This window comes from Gallus gallus, chromosome 5 (genome assembly GCF_016699485.2).
Source record: "Gallus gallus isolate bGalGal1 chromosome 5, bGalGal1.mat.broiler.GRCg7b, whole genome shotgun sequence".
Lineage (NCBI taxonomy): Eukaryota > Metazoa > Chordata > Aves > Galliformes > Phasianidae > Gallus > Gallus gallus.
Window position 1 is genome coordinate 23227438 of NC_052536.1, and position 15701 is coordinate 23243138.

The following is a 15701-nucleotide window of genomic DNA, read 5'->3' on the forward strand; positions in this document are numbered from 1 at the left end:
TGGTGGTCATTTCAATGTCCAAATCCTAACAAACCCACCAGGAGCTCTCTAGAATGAAACTTAATTTCCTAGACCCCCTGTTGCCATGTGTTTCACACCGGTTTTCACAGATGTAAATGGTCTATCAGAGGTGCAGGCTAACAGGCCGTCAGGTCTCAAGTTACTGACCTAAAACATGCAAGTTTGCTTCTAGCCCAAACACTGAGCGTGAGCTCCCAGCACTGAACCAATTCCACATGCAGACAACACATGGGACATGTGGTGAACACAAGGTCAGAAGCTGTGACAGCCATGCTGGAATGAAGGGATCCACCAACCCAGGATTGATGCTGCATCTTTTTATTTTATTTTTATTTTGCTTGTCTAAGCAAATGCAGAGCAAGTGATGGAAGAAAGAGAAAAGGTGGCTTGAAAAAAAAAAGTAAACAAGACAAAACAAAACAAAAAAACAGGAGGGAAGAGGCAGCTACTGGAGTATAAGGAGAAAGTGAGCTGCTAACAAGAAAGGAGTTCATAGGTGCTAAGCCCGCACTAATTCTTAATAAAATACAATACTGAAAATAGGATCTGAGAGTCTCCAAAATACAATATCTTAAGGGATCGGCAATAATACAAAATAAGGTTCATTATGTACAAACGAGTTCTGCTCTTGGTCTCTGTACAACGGTGGGAGTGGGAGGCATGGGGACATGCACAGTGGAGGTGCTGGGGTGGAGGAGGGTGTGCTTGGACCCGGCAGTGGTTCTCTGTGCTGGGGTGGAGGCAGAGGATCGGGAGCGCTCTGGTATCTGGTGAGAAGCAGATCCTGTTTGAACCTTGAGAAGGGCTGTGCTGAAGGCCTTCTTCCTCCTCACCTCACTGGCCAAGCAGGCGTAGTTGCAGCTAGCTGTGCCCAAATTTGTCCTAAATGGTTTCTGGGGCAAAAGCAGTTTTCAAAAGAGGGGAAAGAGAGAGAGATGTGAGGGCCATTCTCTCAGTTCTTCCAGTTCTTGAGCAGGGGGTGAGACTGGTGGAGAGGCTGAGGCAGCATGGTCTGAGTGCAGGGCACTTGAAGCAAAACAAGCTTCAAGGTTGTCTGCTGTGAGACCTAGTGGAGCACACAGAGACTCTCATGAGCAATCTGCTGTGTCCCCGATCTCAGAAATTCAAGTCCCACACTGTGCTTCTAGCAAAGGACAGCTGAGGGTACAGAGTGAGGAGACACTTGGGCCTTTCAGCAGGGAAAGGGGGGAAAAGGGGTCAGAAGTGGATGTTTGGATGCTAAAGAGAATGGAACACATTTGAGATGAAGTCATTTCAGCACTGTAGCAGAAATGCTGTCAGGGCTTGAAGCAGTGATTGAGCACCTGGTGGAAGGCAGGGCCAACTCGGGGGAGCTCAGCTGCATGCAATGCCCCTGAGTGACTGGAAGGGGTGGAGCCAGGATACACCCCTTCCCAGACCTCATTTAAGGGCTGGCAGTGGAGGTGAGGGGATCTTCATGGAGATTGCTGACTACTGGAGGCTTTCCAAAGGTAGGTAGTTAAGGGGTTTTTTTTTCTTTTTTTCCCTCCTCCTTCTTCTGTGCTCCCTCTCCCCATCTTTATTTCTTCAGCCACAGCTGCTGCACTTGGGTTTGTTCTCATTTGCTGCAGCCAAAGACTTTGCTATCCTACATTGTGGTACTTTTCATCGTGTTAGAGTGTTTCAAGCATCAAACTTGGAAAGTCTGCCCTGATAGGTGGTATGGGAAGAGGCTGCTGCCTTTGGTGTCAGTATTTAGAAGGAGGAGGTCTAAAACAGTCTTTGACTCTGGCTAATTCAAACATGCTACTTCCTTCCTGGCAGAGGTAATAGCTTCCAGAGATGCCAGCATGTCCTCAGTGGTGTTCACAACACTACTGGATGCCAACAGTGATATCAGGATGTGAGGGGAATTATGGCTCTCTAGTAGCCCTTCTACAGGTTGCAGAGTTCTTTCTTCTTCACGGTTCTTAGGGAGATCCCATTTGGCATGAAGTGGAACTGGGGATGGACAGCTGCAATATGGTGATACAAGTGGATTTCTCTCACTCTCAAATCAAGGGGTGTGTAGAATGGGAAGTGGGAAAGTACTGATCTGATTAGCACCACACTGTAGGGCCCAAGCTGGGAACCAAAAGGAAAAAAAACACACCTCTGCCAAAGCAAAGGTGCTGAGGGTGGAGAGAATTGGGCTGTGGGGAAAAACTTCTCCCTGTTTTAGAGTTCTGACTGCCTGGAAGCTGCCAGTTAATTTTCATGGTGGTTTATCTTGGTCTGGGATCTGTCTCCCCCCACTCCGTTTGTGTGCAGATCTTTGCAGATAGTTGGCGTGGAAGTTATGTAGGCACATCCATCAAGAGAAAACTAGAGCAAGGAAGAACTAGTTTTTCTCTCAGTGGAGGCAGAAGCGTACTAACAGATGGAGGGGAAGGAATGAGCTCAAACTCTCCAGAGTCACCTCTCCAGTCCCAGCATCACCCACTGGAAAGTCCCTCAAGCAGAGTAGTAAAACTCTCTCTCTCTTTCACATGCATCTGATGTAGCCAAGGGGTACGTGCCTAGGGACAGCCCCCATGGAGGCTTTGGGGAGTGAGCTGAACAGTTTGAGGGCCTCCTCTTGACCTCCCTCCATTCCATGGTGAGCCCACACCCATAGGGTAGTGCTCATTCAAGCAGGAGATAAGGCCAGGAGAAGAGGGCGTCTCAGGACTTTGTCAGACCTTTATTACTGGTTCTGGCAGTCCTGTGACTCCTCTCAAAGGAATCAGTACCAAAGGGGGCCGTGGGGATGGGAAGGAGCTGAACTCAAGGCCAGTTTAGGAGGGTCTGAATGCAGCATCCTCTCCTGCCAAGTCCCCTCAGTTCCTCAGTGAGGAGGGAATCCTGCAATCAGACAGAGGAGGCCTTGAGGTCCAGCAGCTGCTACAAGTATTCAGCTGTCTCACTGGAGCTTGTTTCCCTGAGGAGAGAGGAAAAAAAAAAGACAAGGCATCAGTCAAGGCTTTTTGCAGTTTCCTAGGTAAATTCACCTCTCTGCCCAGCCATTTTGCTCTAACCAGGATGGAGCTCTTCCCTGGGCCACTGAATGAACAGCAAACCTGGGACCACCTGACTCGTCCCGTCCTGCTCATGTTTTGAGCAGTGGGATACTGATTACGGAGTTCCAAATTTTTGTTCTTGAAAACAAACTTGGTCTTATGCTGTGCCAGCACTGGCCTCCTGCAGCTGCTGTTCCTCGTCTAATTGCATGCCCCAGGGAGCTTGGCTGCTCTAAGCTTGCAGTGAATGGGACGTGCTTGCTTGTCCCTCCTTGATGTCATGCTGTGGTTTGAGGTTCAGACTGTGGTCCCCACCTGCTTACCTCTCATGAAATTGCTCTTTGAGGTGGGTTAGAGTTGGGTCAGTTTGGTTCTGGTCAGGATTCTCCAGATGGGACTTGCTCATATATTTGGCTGTTTCATGCGTCCTTGCCAGATGAGGCCTTGGCTCGTCAGACTGCCCTTTTTCAGCCTCCCACCCCTCAGGATGGTCCATGGTTAGGAAGGAGCTATAGCTCTCTTCTAAGGAGCCAGCACCCTCATCATAGAACAAGAGGCTCCGTGACTGAACTGGAAACAAAGAGAGCATGGGTTAATAACGCGGTTAATGTCTCTTACAAAGGGTCGTGGTGTTGGCTAGCATGTGCCCACCCAGCTATGGCCTTGTCCTGCTTTGAAAGATACCCCATTCCTGTGAGCCTCACAAGGCAAATGCCTTCTGGAGAGGTGATGTGTCCCAGGTAGCAATCTGACCTGTGGCTTTTTCCTCATATTACAGCCTTTCCTATTTGGGAGAATGACTAGAAGAAAATGAACACAGGCCCAAACAATGTGCTGCTATCACATCACTGACAGGCCAGGAATCCCACCAAGCAAGAGCCTCTGTGGCAGGCTCTGGAGGGTCAACGCTACCCCTGAAACAGATGTGGCAGGAGAAAAGTTGGAAATAGTTTGATGGAATTAAAGGGAGGTACCACATTAGACTCACTCTTACTAGTTGTGTAAATGTCTGGTGCTGGTGTTGCTTTCACTGTCTGTGATGCTGTAGAGAACTCTGGGAGACAGGGCATCAGGGATCCCAGGATGAGGACGAAGCAGAGCACCAGCACCTAGCAAGGAGATATCAACATGCGGTCAGTGCCACTAACAACAGTGAAGCCCCCCCAGCACACAGATACATCTGTGTGAGAACGTGTAGTCAGGCTGGCTCCAGGGTCACTGCAGTTCCCCCAGGGAGGAGAGGACTTGCTCTGCTGATCTCTACTAGAAATCTAAGAACGGGAACTCAGAAGCTTCCTTGCGTTGCTCTTTTTCTGAAGAATTTATAGTTGCACGGTGAGAACTTGCCTGTCCAGTTGATGAGAGATGCTCATAGCTAGGGAGCAATTCAAGGAAGGATGCACAGGGGAAGAGATGAAGTTTGCCTTGATCACAGGGAACCTGGCCATTAGCACAGTAGAAGCTTCAATGGGCTGCAAGTAAACAAGCTCACTGGGAGACATCTATAAGACACTACAGCAGACAACAAAGGGAAGTAAGTTATTCTCCATGCTAGGACAGAAGTGGCAGGAATGCAGCAGCTCAACTTCTGACAACATGGGCAGAGTCCAAGGAAGGAGTTAAACTTATGCTTGGCATGCACATATTCTGGACCATGTGTCTTCTGGCTGTGGGCAGAATATTCAGAGCTACTGGACAGCAATAAAAGGAGAGAGGCAGATGAAAGCTCCCTGGAAATTCCCCTCTGGTAGTTCTGCACCTGTCCGTAAGTTCTGTCATGATGGAAAGGGACTCCATTTAATTTAGGGAGCTAACGGTACAGAGCTAATGGGAAGTTAAAAAGAGCCAAATCCTTATTACCTGAATACTATGGATACCCACATTAATATACCACCCACAGGGTGGTATATTAATAGCTGCCTTCAGTGCAGTGATCAGCTTGAGCAAATCTAAAGAGGCAGTGCATCAGCTGGTGATTTCTACAGCACATATACAAATCAGTTAAGTGTCACCCATGGGAATGTATGTTGGGACGGTCAGCATTTCTTGACTGCTTTTTGGAATAGCCAAGAATTTTGGAATAGCCATGTCTAAGTAACACACAGAAGCTGGTGCTTCAAGGTAATACGGACCACCAGTGGATTCTAGAATATGCAGAAGATCAAATGATAGCACAGGGATATTATGCTATGTAAAGGGGAGTTTAGTTTTCCAGACTCTCCATGACTGATTTTGAAGTAAGGAAACCAGCTATGGACAACATAGGTGCTAAACACATCGTATTGGGCATGCAAGGCATTTAGACTCCTTATTCCACAAAAACAGGGTTTAAAAAAAAAAAAGCCCTCTGAATAGATATTGTTTGGATTTGTCACAGCCAACCACACAGTATTCATAAAGAGGAGCTAGCCCTGTGAAGACTGTTTCTCTTCTAAAACAAAACAGGATTTACGTCAGGGAGAGAGCAGTGTACTTAACAACTTGCTTTAACAAGGCATTCAGATGGGGCTTTACAAAACAGCACTGTTTTAGTCTTTTGTTCCAGTTTAACTCTGGTTTTCTCATTCAGTTCAAGTTCTAAAATATTTCATAACAATAACTGTTGGTTTGAGCCTCAGTACCATTCATGTCCCTGATTTTGAACACATCACCGTTCTGATCTCTTAAAAATGGGGAAAACCAGGCTAGAGGAAACTACTACCAAATCAGTTGTAAAGGTGAATGAAATATTTGTTTATAAAAGTGTCTTCAGAAGTAGTTGCCAAATAGTTCATTGTTAAGCTGGGAGGATATAGGAGATGGAGTAGCAAAGCTATCTGTTGTGGCTCTGGCAAGACACAACATTTTAAAGCTTGAGTAGCATGTCAGGCAGTATCGAATCTACAGATGCGAGGGATCACAAGCAGACTGGCTTTTGGTCAGCATTCAGATTTGAAGTGATCTTGACCCCCAGGGAGAAGTGTTCCAAGAGAACAGCAGGGAGATGCGAGCAGACGAATGCTGAAACCAGCGAGGTGGCAGGAGTGATTAGCAGAAGAAACAGCACCAAGTAAGTGAGCAGGCAGCTGTTCTGCAGAAATGCATCTGGGAGTGAAGATGAAGCACAAGGTGGGTGTAAGTCAGTGTCACTTTGTGAAGGGCACATCTCAGCATGAACAGGCTTTCTGAATGGCTCGTTGATTGATTCTGTAAGACTCTTCAGGTGCAACTCTGTGCCCAGCTTTGGGCCCCTTCATTCCAAAAAGGTGTGGGGCAATTGGAAAAAGCCTGGAAGGGGTCTTTGAGTATAAACAGTGATTCAGCAACTCTTCCTACAAGGGAAGGTAGAAGAAACTGGTGATTTAGCAGAGTGGACCAAAGGAAGTGACTTAAACAACAGTTTTCAAATATGTGAAACACAGCTGCAAAGAAGGTAAATAAATCTTGCTTACAGTGTGCCCCCTGTAAGTTGTAATAATGTTAAGCTATTGCAAGGAAGGTTTAGATGAGATATCCAAAAGCTTTATCTGGGAAAGATAACAAAGCACCGTAATAGTTTGCCCAGGGGAGCTGAGGGCTGCTCACTGCTGGAGCCTTCAGGAATTAGCTAGACAAATATCCAGCAGGAAAAGCACAGGGTGAGAAGAGAAGGGTCTTCTGCTGCACTCCCATGCTGCAAGGCATGATTATTCTGCATATCTGTCTTGATAAGGAGTGCTCTATTTGGAAACTAAATGGAAAATGGGAACTAGGAGGCCAATGAGAGGAACTGGCCAAAGATAGAAAAGCAAATTACAAATTCTTGAAATGCTTCAAAGCTCAGAAGCCTGAGAGAGTTGGTGTGTGGGCTGGGATGCTGTGGAATGAAGGGAGCAGTAAGGAGAGATAAGGCATTGCTGGGAAGCTAAATTAGGTATTTTATCAGTTTTTATAGCACTGGGGATGTCTGGAAGGCACTTCTCCTGGACTTGCTCATTTCAGGTAGTAGCAATGAAGAACTGCTGGAGCCAGCGGTGCTCTGATGAGCTGTTGCATTAAGGAGCAATGAGTCACTGGGTCCTCTGGGGTCACACCCAAAAATGTGAAAAGAACTTGGGAATGAAGCAACAAAGCAGTGAACAGAAAAGAAAATCTGTCATTAAAATCTGATCTGATCTGGAGGCGGCAAAGAGTAGCAAAAGTTTGAGCAGACTTTTAAAGGAGAAACTGAGCAAAGGGGGGGAGAAAGAAAACAAATTGTCAGGACACAGAGCATGCGGAGGAAATGGGGCAAACACCTCTTCAGCTGTATTTCATGATTGTTAATGGTATAGATTTGATAACTGACATTCATCACAAGCATCTACTATGACAATCCTGCAGAGATATCACAGGGTTGGAGGTTGTTTTTATCATGGATCAGAGAGCTCTTCCCTGGCCAAAAAAAAAAAAAAAAGGGATGAAAAACAAGCAATTGGCTCCACTTAGGGCCGCACATCATACAGCACAACAGTGAAGTCAAGATTGCTTAACTATGATCCCTCACTATGAGATATGAAAGGTAAATGGATTATCAAAACCAACAGACGACCCCAAATAATTTTGGTTAGCTAGAGGGGCAAATTAGAAGGATTCTAGCTGGATTTAACAAGTCTGATGTACAGGCATAGCAAGAGCAGATGTCATTTCTTGCTGATAGGGACGGGATAATGCCCACTGGTAGGAATACTGAAGAAATTTGTCCACCTTGCTGAGTTAAACATTAAGTATTACTGACTCAGCCAAAAAAAAAAAAAAGGCTATCTGTTATGATAGAAGCTTATTGAAGACTTTTTTACTGGATGTCCAATAGCTAATCAAAGGAAAACAAAGTACTGTTTGGCACAAAATAACAAGAGAGTGAAAACACAGGAATTATTCTCATACTGTTGCATAAAGAACTGACACTACTGATGTGTGTAAATGACATGGTCCAGTTCTGGTACTGTTAATGCATGAGGAGAAAGCAAGTATACTGGCAGCAGAGCTGGGCAGTACAAAAGAGGGCAGGAACAGGGATTGACAAAGCTGTCTGGGGAAGTATGGCTAAAAGGAATGATGGAAATGACACTCATACCATTAGGCAGGTCCCAGTCTGTGTGGAAGCCATTTTGTACGGTCTGGAGACTTTCCCAGCTACCAGAGCCTGCAGCTTCTGTAACTGCTGGAGCAGAGTCCTGGGACAGGAAACAACCCAAATCAGAACTTGATAAAGAGGCAACAGCTGGTGAATGATAGAAAGCTTCTGCTACCCCCTTCATAATTTACCCTGATTTTCCTTTCTTGTTAAAACAAACCTCTCCTCATTGCTATAGCTTGCCCAAGTTATTCAAGCAGATGGGCTAGGGAAGCACAAAACAAAAAAGGGTTTGAGATATGAAGTGTTGCAGGAACTGTGGGAGGAATGCCCCAAGGTGCCGTTAGGTTGAAGAACCCTCTGCTCATGGGTAGATCCAACACAATCTTCGCTGCAACTGTCCTCAGTTATGAACATCCCATTCAGTCAGGGCTCCAGCCAGTCTTCTCTCAAAGCCTTGTAGAGCTGGGCTACCATGAAAATCGAGCTCTGGTTTAGAGGTGAAATGTTGTAGCCTCTCCAGACCTTGAGAAGAGGCCTGTCTGTTCCCACTTCACTTAGAGACACGTGCTATGTAGCTCAACCTGTGTCCTGAACCATATGGTGGAGAGAGGAAACAAAAGGCAGTTTTGATCCCCTCCAGCTTCTTCAGTTTTGGCAAACTCTGCAGGGGGATGTGGGCAAAGCCAAATGTAGAGTACAATGGTTAATTCATTCTCTGGCTGCTCCAAAGGGAACACATACTGAGGTCTCTCTGCCCTGTTTAACTAAATGCAGGCATCAGCGCACACAAGCACAGAACAGTGGTAGGTGTGGTAGGAAGAGCCACCAAACTCTTCATTGGGCTGATGAAGAAAACTGAGGCCAGGGAGCCTAACTGCAGAGCACACAGTTAGCAAGGGCTCCAAATTACTGAAATATGAACTACTGAGCATTTCCCCTTGGGATCGCTGGCTGTTTCACATAAATATGTATGAGCTTTTATAAAGTGCCAAGTCCTGGAGCCAGGAGGTTGCAGGAGAATCCCAGATTTATCTCCTTCCAAATTCTCCTCTGTTCCCTGTGCATGTGGAAAGAGACACAGAGTGTCCCCCTGGCAGTGATTGAAAACCAAACCCAATTCGAAAGAACAGTGTGTTTTTTGAGGGAGAATAAAAAGAAAGGGAAAAAAAAGGAAGAAAGAAAAACAATCGCCCAGCTTTTAGGCCAATCTTCTGATTTGGTAGGGTGGGGCTGATGCTTTTTCGACACCAGGGGCTGCCTGTGCTCCCAGGGAGGCTGGGCATCAATCTGTGCCCTGTGGGGGACTGTGGCCAGGCAGCAGCGTCACCAGCAGGTGGCACACCTTGGCTGAGCTCGCGGTGTTCCCCGGTCCCAGCAGCAGTGGCTGGCATGGAAGCTGGGGGCACGGCCTCGGTGTTACGGATGGGAGGAGGATGGCAGAGCCTCAAGGAGCGCTTCACAGCTCTACATACTGTAGCAGCAGCAAACAGGGCTACAGAAACGAACTTTTTTCTTACTAGCCCTGTCCTTGCTTACACCTAACTGTACCTAGTAGGAGGAAGCAGGGCTGGGCTCTCTTCCTGCTGCTCATCCCCACAGCAAGGGCATGAGTCTTCCTTATCTGCTTCCAAAGAAGAAAAATCCCCTGGTGATCTCTTGACCGGCTCTGCTTATTATAAGCACAAGTGTTGACCAGAGACTTGAAGGAAGGAGCCAGGGGCCTGCTCTGCGGCTGCAGGAGCATCTGTTCCTCTCAGGCAGGCAGCAGGAGCAGCAGCAGATGGGAGCAGGTCCTCCAGGCTTGCAGGGAGTTCCTCTAGCCTAGCTGTATGAGTGGGTGAGGCAGGGCAGGGCAAACAAGGGCTGTGGGGCTGAGCCGCACGGTTCCCACCAATACCACAACACACAGGGAGTTGCCCTGGATGAGGTGGGAGTTGGGATCTCTGCCTTTATTAGAGGAGATGGCTTCTGCATTTAGTCTGTTCAGCTGTTTCTCAACAGAAACCTGAAACAGCTGCATAAAGCCCAGGGCTTCTAAAGAGCCCAAGAACAGAAGGAGTGGGTTTGAGGATCTGGTGTGCGTGGCCTCCCTCAGAGCACCTGCCCTGGAGAAAATCAGACCCCTGGAGGGCTACAAGAAAGCATGGTGAGCCCAAAGGGCTGCAAGGGGAAGAAGGAAGAGATGGGAGAGAACTCCTTCCCTCCCTCCCTTTGCTGTGGCGTGGCCTGGCCGTCCCAACACAAACATTCCAAGCTCACTAAGCAAACCCAGCTGCCTTGCTGCTGCCATGGGCCCCAGACCAGTGCCTCATCGAGCGCACCCACCACACCAGCAGCCGGGGGACTGGCTTCTTGCCCTCCTGCCCCAGTGCTCCCTCAGCTTTCCTTCCACTGCACACCCCACAGAGGAGTCGAGTTTAGCTCCCCTTACCTGTTTGCACTTTCTAAGGTCTCCACTTTTTTCCAGAGTTCATTATTTTCTGTCGTGTATGTCTCGACCCTGTGGGAATAAGACCCATGACCAGTCAGTTACACAGGTGGGACAGAGGAAGCAGATGCAATCCCTGCCTCTCTTGCACTGAGAAGGCTCGGGCTCAATGGCCACATCCATTGCCTCCACGTGTGGTCCTGGAGCCAAACGCTTAATCGCCTCCAACCCCCCTAAGGAGCATGCCAAACGAGCCGGGGGGGGGGAGGCTAAATTCACACCTCTCCCACTGGGACCAAAAATGTGCCAGACTGGGTGCCTCGCAGAAGGAACCAGGCGGCTCTGCAAGCTCTTATTGCGGGCACTTGAGGGCAGCAGAGAACCTGCGCGTTGCTCCCGGTGCTCCGGAGAGGAAAGGCGCTGTGTTGCGCTTGGGACAGGGGAAGGGGAGTACCTCCAGGGCAGGGACACAGCCTGGTGATGCCGGGTTTTCCAGCTCTACCTCCAAACCAGGCGTTCCGTGCAAAAACCGGGCTTGCAGCAAAAGCGTCGGGTTGAATGGTGAAGGGCCCAAGCACAGATGTTGACAAACCAGCTCATGCAGAAAGCCGAGCTGACCAGAGACTCCATACATTTAAAAAAAAAATGATTATTTAAAAAAAAAAAAATCATCGAATGTTCCTTTTGGTTTACATTTAAACCTGGCATTGTTTGAAAGCCATCTGTCCCAGCAATGCAGTAGTGTAACAAAGCACTGAGTACATGCATGGCTGGGGGAGAGGCCCCAGCGCAGACTGATTGCTGTGGCCCTGCTGCTTGAGCAAGGGCAGCACTTCCCCAGCCCCGTCCTAAGGGATGTGGGTGTCCGTGTGGGGCACTGGCTGGAGGTGACTTGTTGCACTGCCTGCACTCGTGCATGAACACTTAGGCACTGCTTGTGAAAGGGCATGAGAATCTGAAGGGGCCTTGAGTCATCTGTTTTCATTTAGCATTTCTGCACACTTAGACAAGATAAACAAACAGCAGCAGCAGGAAGAGTTAATTAAGGTTGGGTTTGGGTTTTTTTTTTTTTCCGTTTTGCTGATCTCAGGTGGTGTTAATAACAGGGAAAAAGATGGTATTTAAACAGAAATGCGAGCTTGCAGCTGGATCCCAGCATTCTGCTTTGCCTGGGAATGCCCATTGGGAATGCTAGTACAGAGAGGACCACAGGATCAGGACTTCAGGTGTTATTTTCAACCCTCATTGACATATGCCATTGTTATGTGATGTCACCTTAGGCTTATGTCCGCCACATATTCAGGACCTGAGGGTTATAAGGAAAAAAACAAAGCCTATGTATGAAAAGGGGGATGGGGAGGGAAGGGAAAAGGCTGTGGTTAATAATGGTGCAAGGCTTTCCTTCTTATCAAATGCCTGTGTGTCCTCTTCATGGGGAGAAGGGGAAAAGCTGTATTCAGTACCCTAGGAGGACATAGTCCTTATGGGACTGACAGAATAGGAGCAATTCTAGTGGGGAAACATGACTCTTATCCCAAATCCCACCTTGTGGGCAGCCAAAATGGCCTGTGTTCTGCAGAGGACCAGCCAAACTAAGCAGCTGGAAACACTAGATTTCTAGAGCATTCTCCATCCTGCAAGAGGATTTCTAGGAGGGAGGGGAGTAGGGGCAAGATCCCAAACCAAACTTCTGTGCAGCCAGTCTTGCAAGGAATTGTACTTTTTGAGCAAGTCGGTAGTTTTCTGACTTGAAAATATGCTTCTTTTTTTACAGTCCCACTGCAAGTCCAGTGACTGCTGAATGCTTCCCACTGTCAAATAGGTCACCCCAGGGAAGGGGTGGGTACTGAGTCTCATAGAGACACAATAGAAATCCCTGATACTCCTCTGGCATTTTAAACTTTACCATCTTGGTAAGGAGAGGTTCAAAGAGCCAACTGACCACAGTGTCACTGCTGGGTAGAGCACATGTGACCATCCTTATACCATAATGGAAGTAACAGGAGAGACCCCTGACCCTGGTTCAATCACCTTTGAGCTCAGTTGCTGTGAGGAAGAATAACTACGTATGTATGGGATCACGTGGGCTATCAGAGCCAAAAGCAATAGAAAGGGGGGCTGTGAAGGGACAGGGCTCCTTTGTCAAAGGTAAGGCAGAGAAGAAGAAACTTACTTTTTCTCTAAACATTCCACATACTCCTTCTTCTTTCTGCGACTCTCCTGAGCAGAGATCTGCGAGAGGGACAGCCATCAGAGAACAGTCAGTACCATAAACATCTAGACCTGTCTTTGTGGCCCCCTCATCTTGTCTGCTCTCTGCACACACAGCACCTTTAGGTAAATGGGGAAGTCACCTTCCAGTCTGCCATTCCTACCAGTCTCCAGGCCAAAACTGGGAGGAATGGATGCTGCAGACATGCAGACTTATTTGGCCTATAGACCACAAATATTCGTTGCAGTGTGCCTGACCCCCCTTGCTGCTGAGAGCATGCTTTGGGTTGCTCTGAACTCCTCTGACTCACACGGTACGTGCCGTGGCCATCTGGGCAGATTCTGCCCCAGACCACTTCTGAGTCACTGGGTGACTAATTCAGGGTCTCATTATTTCTCCCACAAGATGCTTTCCAATCAGCCTGAAGTCTGATAGCTTCTGCCTGGCTAACGAGCTCCGTGCTCCACTTATGTCCCACACCATGCTGTAGTTCTTGTTTCCCTGCCCCCACAGCGAGGCCTGACCAGGACGGTTGGTCTGATGCCTTAATTTGTGGGCCCCATCGCAGACCATGCACTCACAGGGGATGGGCTAGAAGCCACACTCTCCAGCTATAGCTGCATGCACAGAATGCACACAGATGATCCACAGCACCACTGTGGGCTGGGAGGCTTGTGCCAGTGCACCAAAGGCATGATCCCACCTCTTCTGAGCTGCGCTACCAGGATAGCTATGGTGCTGGTCAGGCGAGGCTCTGGAATCAGGGGAACTGCATGGTTTGGTTTTTTTGCAGTCACCTTGTTCTTTATTTTCCTCCGGACCCTCTTCAGTGCTTTCTCCTCTGCTTTGGTGAGGGGCAGCTTGGTAGGAATGGGGTAGCCCTCAGCAATCAAGGTGCGTTTCTCCTCTTCAGTCAGGAGCAGTGGGCCAGAGGTCCCTTGTAATTTCTGAAACACGCAGAAAGCAGCTGTCAGCAACAGCAAGGAGTCCTGCTCCTTAACAACGACTGAATCCGCCCTACAAGCCTCAGGGAGCTTCCAGTCCCCTCTGAGCACCAAGAAGCCCCGCATCGCTATGACATCCTGTCGCTTCCTTACGTGTGGTGCTGTGAGGAGAGGTGAGGAGGAGATGGCAGTAGAAGAGCGAGCAGCAGGTCGGGCTGGGCTGGAGGGAGGCAGGGACCGAGGGCTCTGGGACCCATCGCTGTCACTGCCATGGCTGCTGGGTGGAGTTGGAGGCATCTGCACCAGGTCATCTACTGAGAAATAAGGATATCAAGTCAGTGGCTGTCATGTCAGCCTGTTGGGACAGGCATAGATGCCAAGCAGCAACAGGAAAAGGCACTGCCATAAAACAGGACTGAAAGAAGAAAGCCATAAGTCTCATAAGATGGGGTATGTATAAGAACAAGGCTGGACAGAGCTTTGCCCAAGGCAGACATGAGACTGACCTCAAATGTGCTAAACTAGGAACTGCAGGAGTCGGAGAACTGGATGGGGTTCGCCAAGACGCTGGTGGTATTTACAAAGCATTAAGGTTACCTGGTGTCAACCAAAATGGAGTACAAAGCCCATGATATTTTGCTCCATAACCTGTTCACATGTGCAGGAAGCTCTGTAGAAGAGCTCTTCCAAAAGCACCACAGGGCTCACAGACCTGACAGCACACTTGTTCAAAAGCGACTCTGGTTACTCAGCTGGCTGCCAGGCACTTGAAAACTGTCCCCACTTTGTATTGGAGAGCCCTGGGGACGTTAATGGAGGTGAGAATTTGACTAAGTGTCTCTCTGAGGCAAAGTGGAAGTTCCCATAGCGCTTTCATTTGTGCATTGGTGGATTTTCAGATACTTGGGTTTTTTTTCAAATTAAAGTGGATCCTGAATTTCCTAACTTCCAAATGGTTGTTTTTGGATAACGTTACAGTCCCTCTGAGGACTTTAAAGGCAGTCTTGCATATATCCAACTCTGTGGTTGCCTGTTTTGCCTGGGAGTCCCTGTCTGAACAATTATGTGTGTGGCTGTTGGTCTGATCTGAGTTGAAAACGTACAATGCCCAGCTCGTCTATTGGTCTGTACCCCAGTACTGTCTCGTATATATGGCTCTGCTCTCAAGTAATGATAGTAATAGTAATGATCTGTATCTGAGTAATTTAGAAGGATGTATGTTTACCAGCAAATTCTGCCTTCTTACCTGCAGGTACGTTTAGAAACTGGTTCACTTCTTTGGGTTCAGCTTTGATCACAGGTGCTGGAGTCATTTCAATGGGAGTCTGTGGAAAAGAAGCAGAAAGAGTTTTTGGATGTGCTCCCACCAGTTCTGTTCACAGCCACTGCTCACCACACTGTGTTCCACCCCATATCACAGCTCTGCCCCCAGACAGCCTCTCACTACACACAACAACAACCAGGAGTTCAAATGTAGCCCCCTGAAGTTTGTGTTGCTGGGCAGACGGAGAGCAAACACGTGTTTGCAGGAGAATCGGCAGTGGCAGATGGGTATAATGTTGAGCAGTGCACCGAGTACCTCCAAAAGGGAGATGACTTTCATCCTCAGCAATTCTTCCCTTGCTAGACACAGACAGTGCAATTTAAACCAACCTCTGCGTTACCATGGGAAGGCCCCCTTTGATCTGTCTTCATTAGAAATGGGAGTATAGATATTGTGCAGAAAAAGAAAACAGAACAAAACCCCATCCTGCTCACATGATTTTCACCAGGACCACTGGGCAGCTGTTTCCAATTGGAGGGGATTGGTAGTTAAATGAAGAGTACTTTTCTTCCATCTGGACTGTGCTGCCCCTCAGCTCCCTGGCTTACCAGCCCCCAGGCCACCACAGGCTGGGGGAGTTTTTACACTGAACAGACACATTGCAAACTCCTCCAGACTGTAAACACAGCTGAGAGAGCACCATGGTATGGCTGCCGAGCACACACAGCAGAGCTT

General features: G+C 48.1%; 1 protein-coding gene across 8 annotated transcripts in view; it reads right to left on the reverse strand.

Moving 5' to 3' along the window:
• Positions 1-323: 323 nt before the first annotated feature.
• CREB3L1 (cAMP responsive element binding protein 3 like 1) overlaps positions 324-15701 on the reverse strand; it is a 43302-nt gene continuing 27924 nt past the window's right edge. For 6 of the 8 annotated variants that reach the window (XM_004941610.5, XM_025151145.3, XM_046942526.1 and 3 more), the window contains 9 exons: positions 14949-15027; positions 13856-14016; positions 13556-13705; positions 12720-12778; positions 10550-10618; positions 8116-8215; positions 4030-4150; positions 3365-3611; positions 324-2962 (listed from right to left, as the gene is read on the reverse strand). In XM_004941610.5, the coding sequence (XP_004941667.3) occupies positions 2926-2962; positions 3365-3611; positions 4030-4150; positions 8116-8215; positions 10550-10618; positions 12720-12778; positions 13556-13705; positions 13856-14016; positions 14949-15027 (1023 nt within the window). In that variant the 3' untranslated portion in view covers positions 324-2925. The remainder of the gene's footprint in view (positions 2963-3364; positions 3612-4029; positions 4151-8115; positions 8216-10549; positions 10619-12719; positions 12779-13555; positions 13706-13855; positions 14017-14948; positions 15028-15701) is intronic. The other 2 variants (XM_003641390.6, XM_015287236.4) reach the window with 2 other exon arrangements.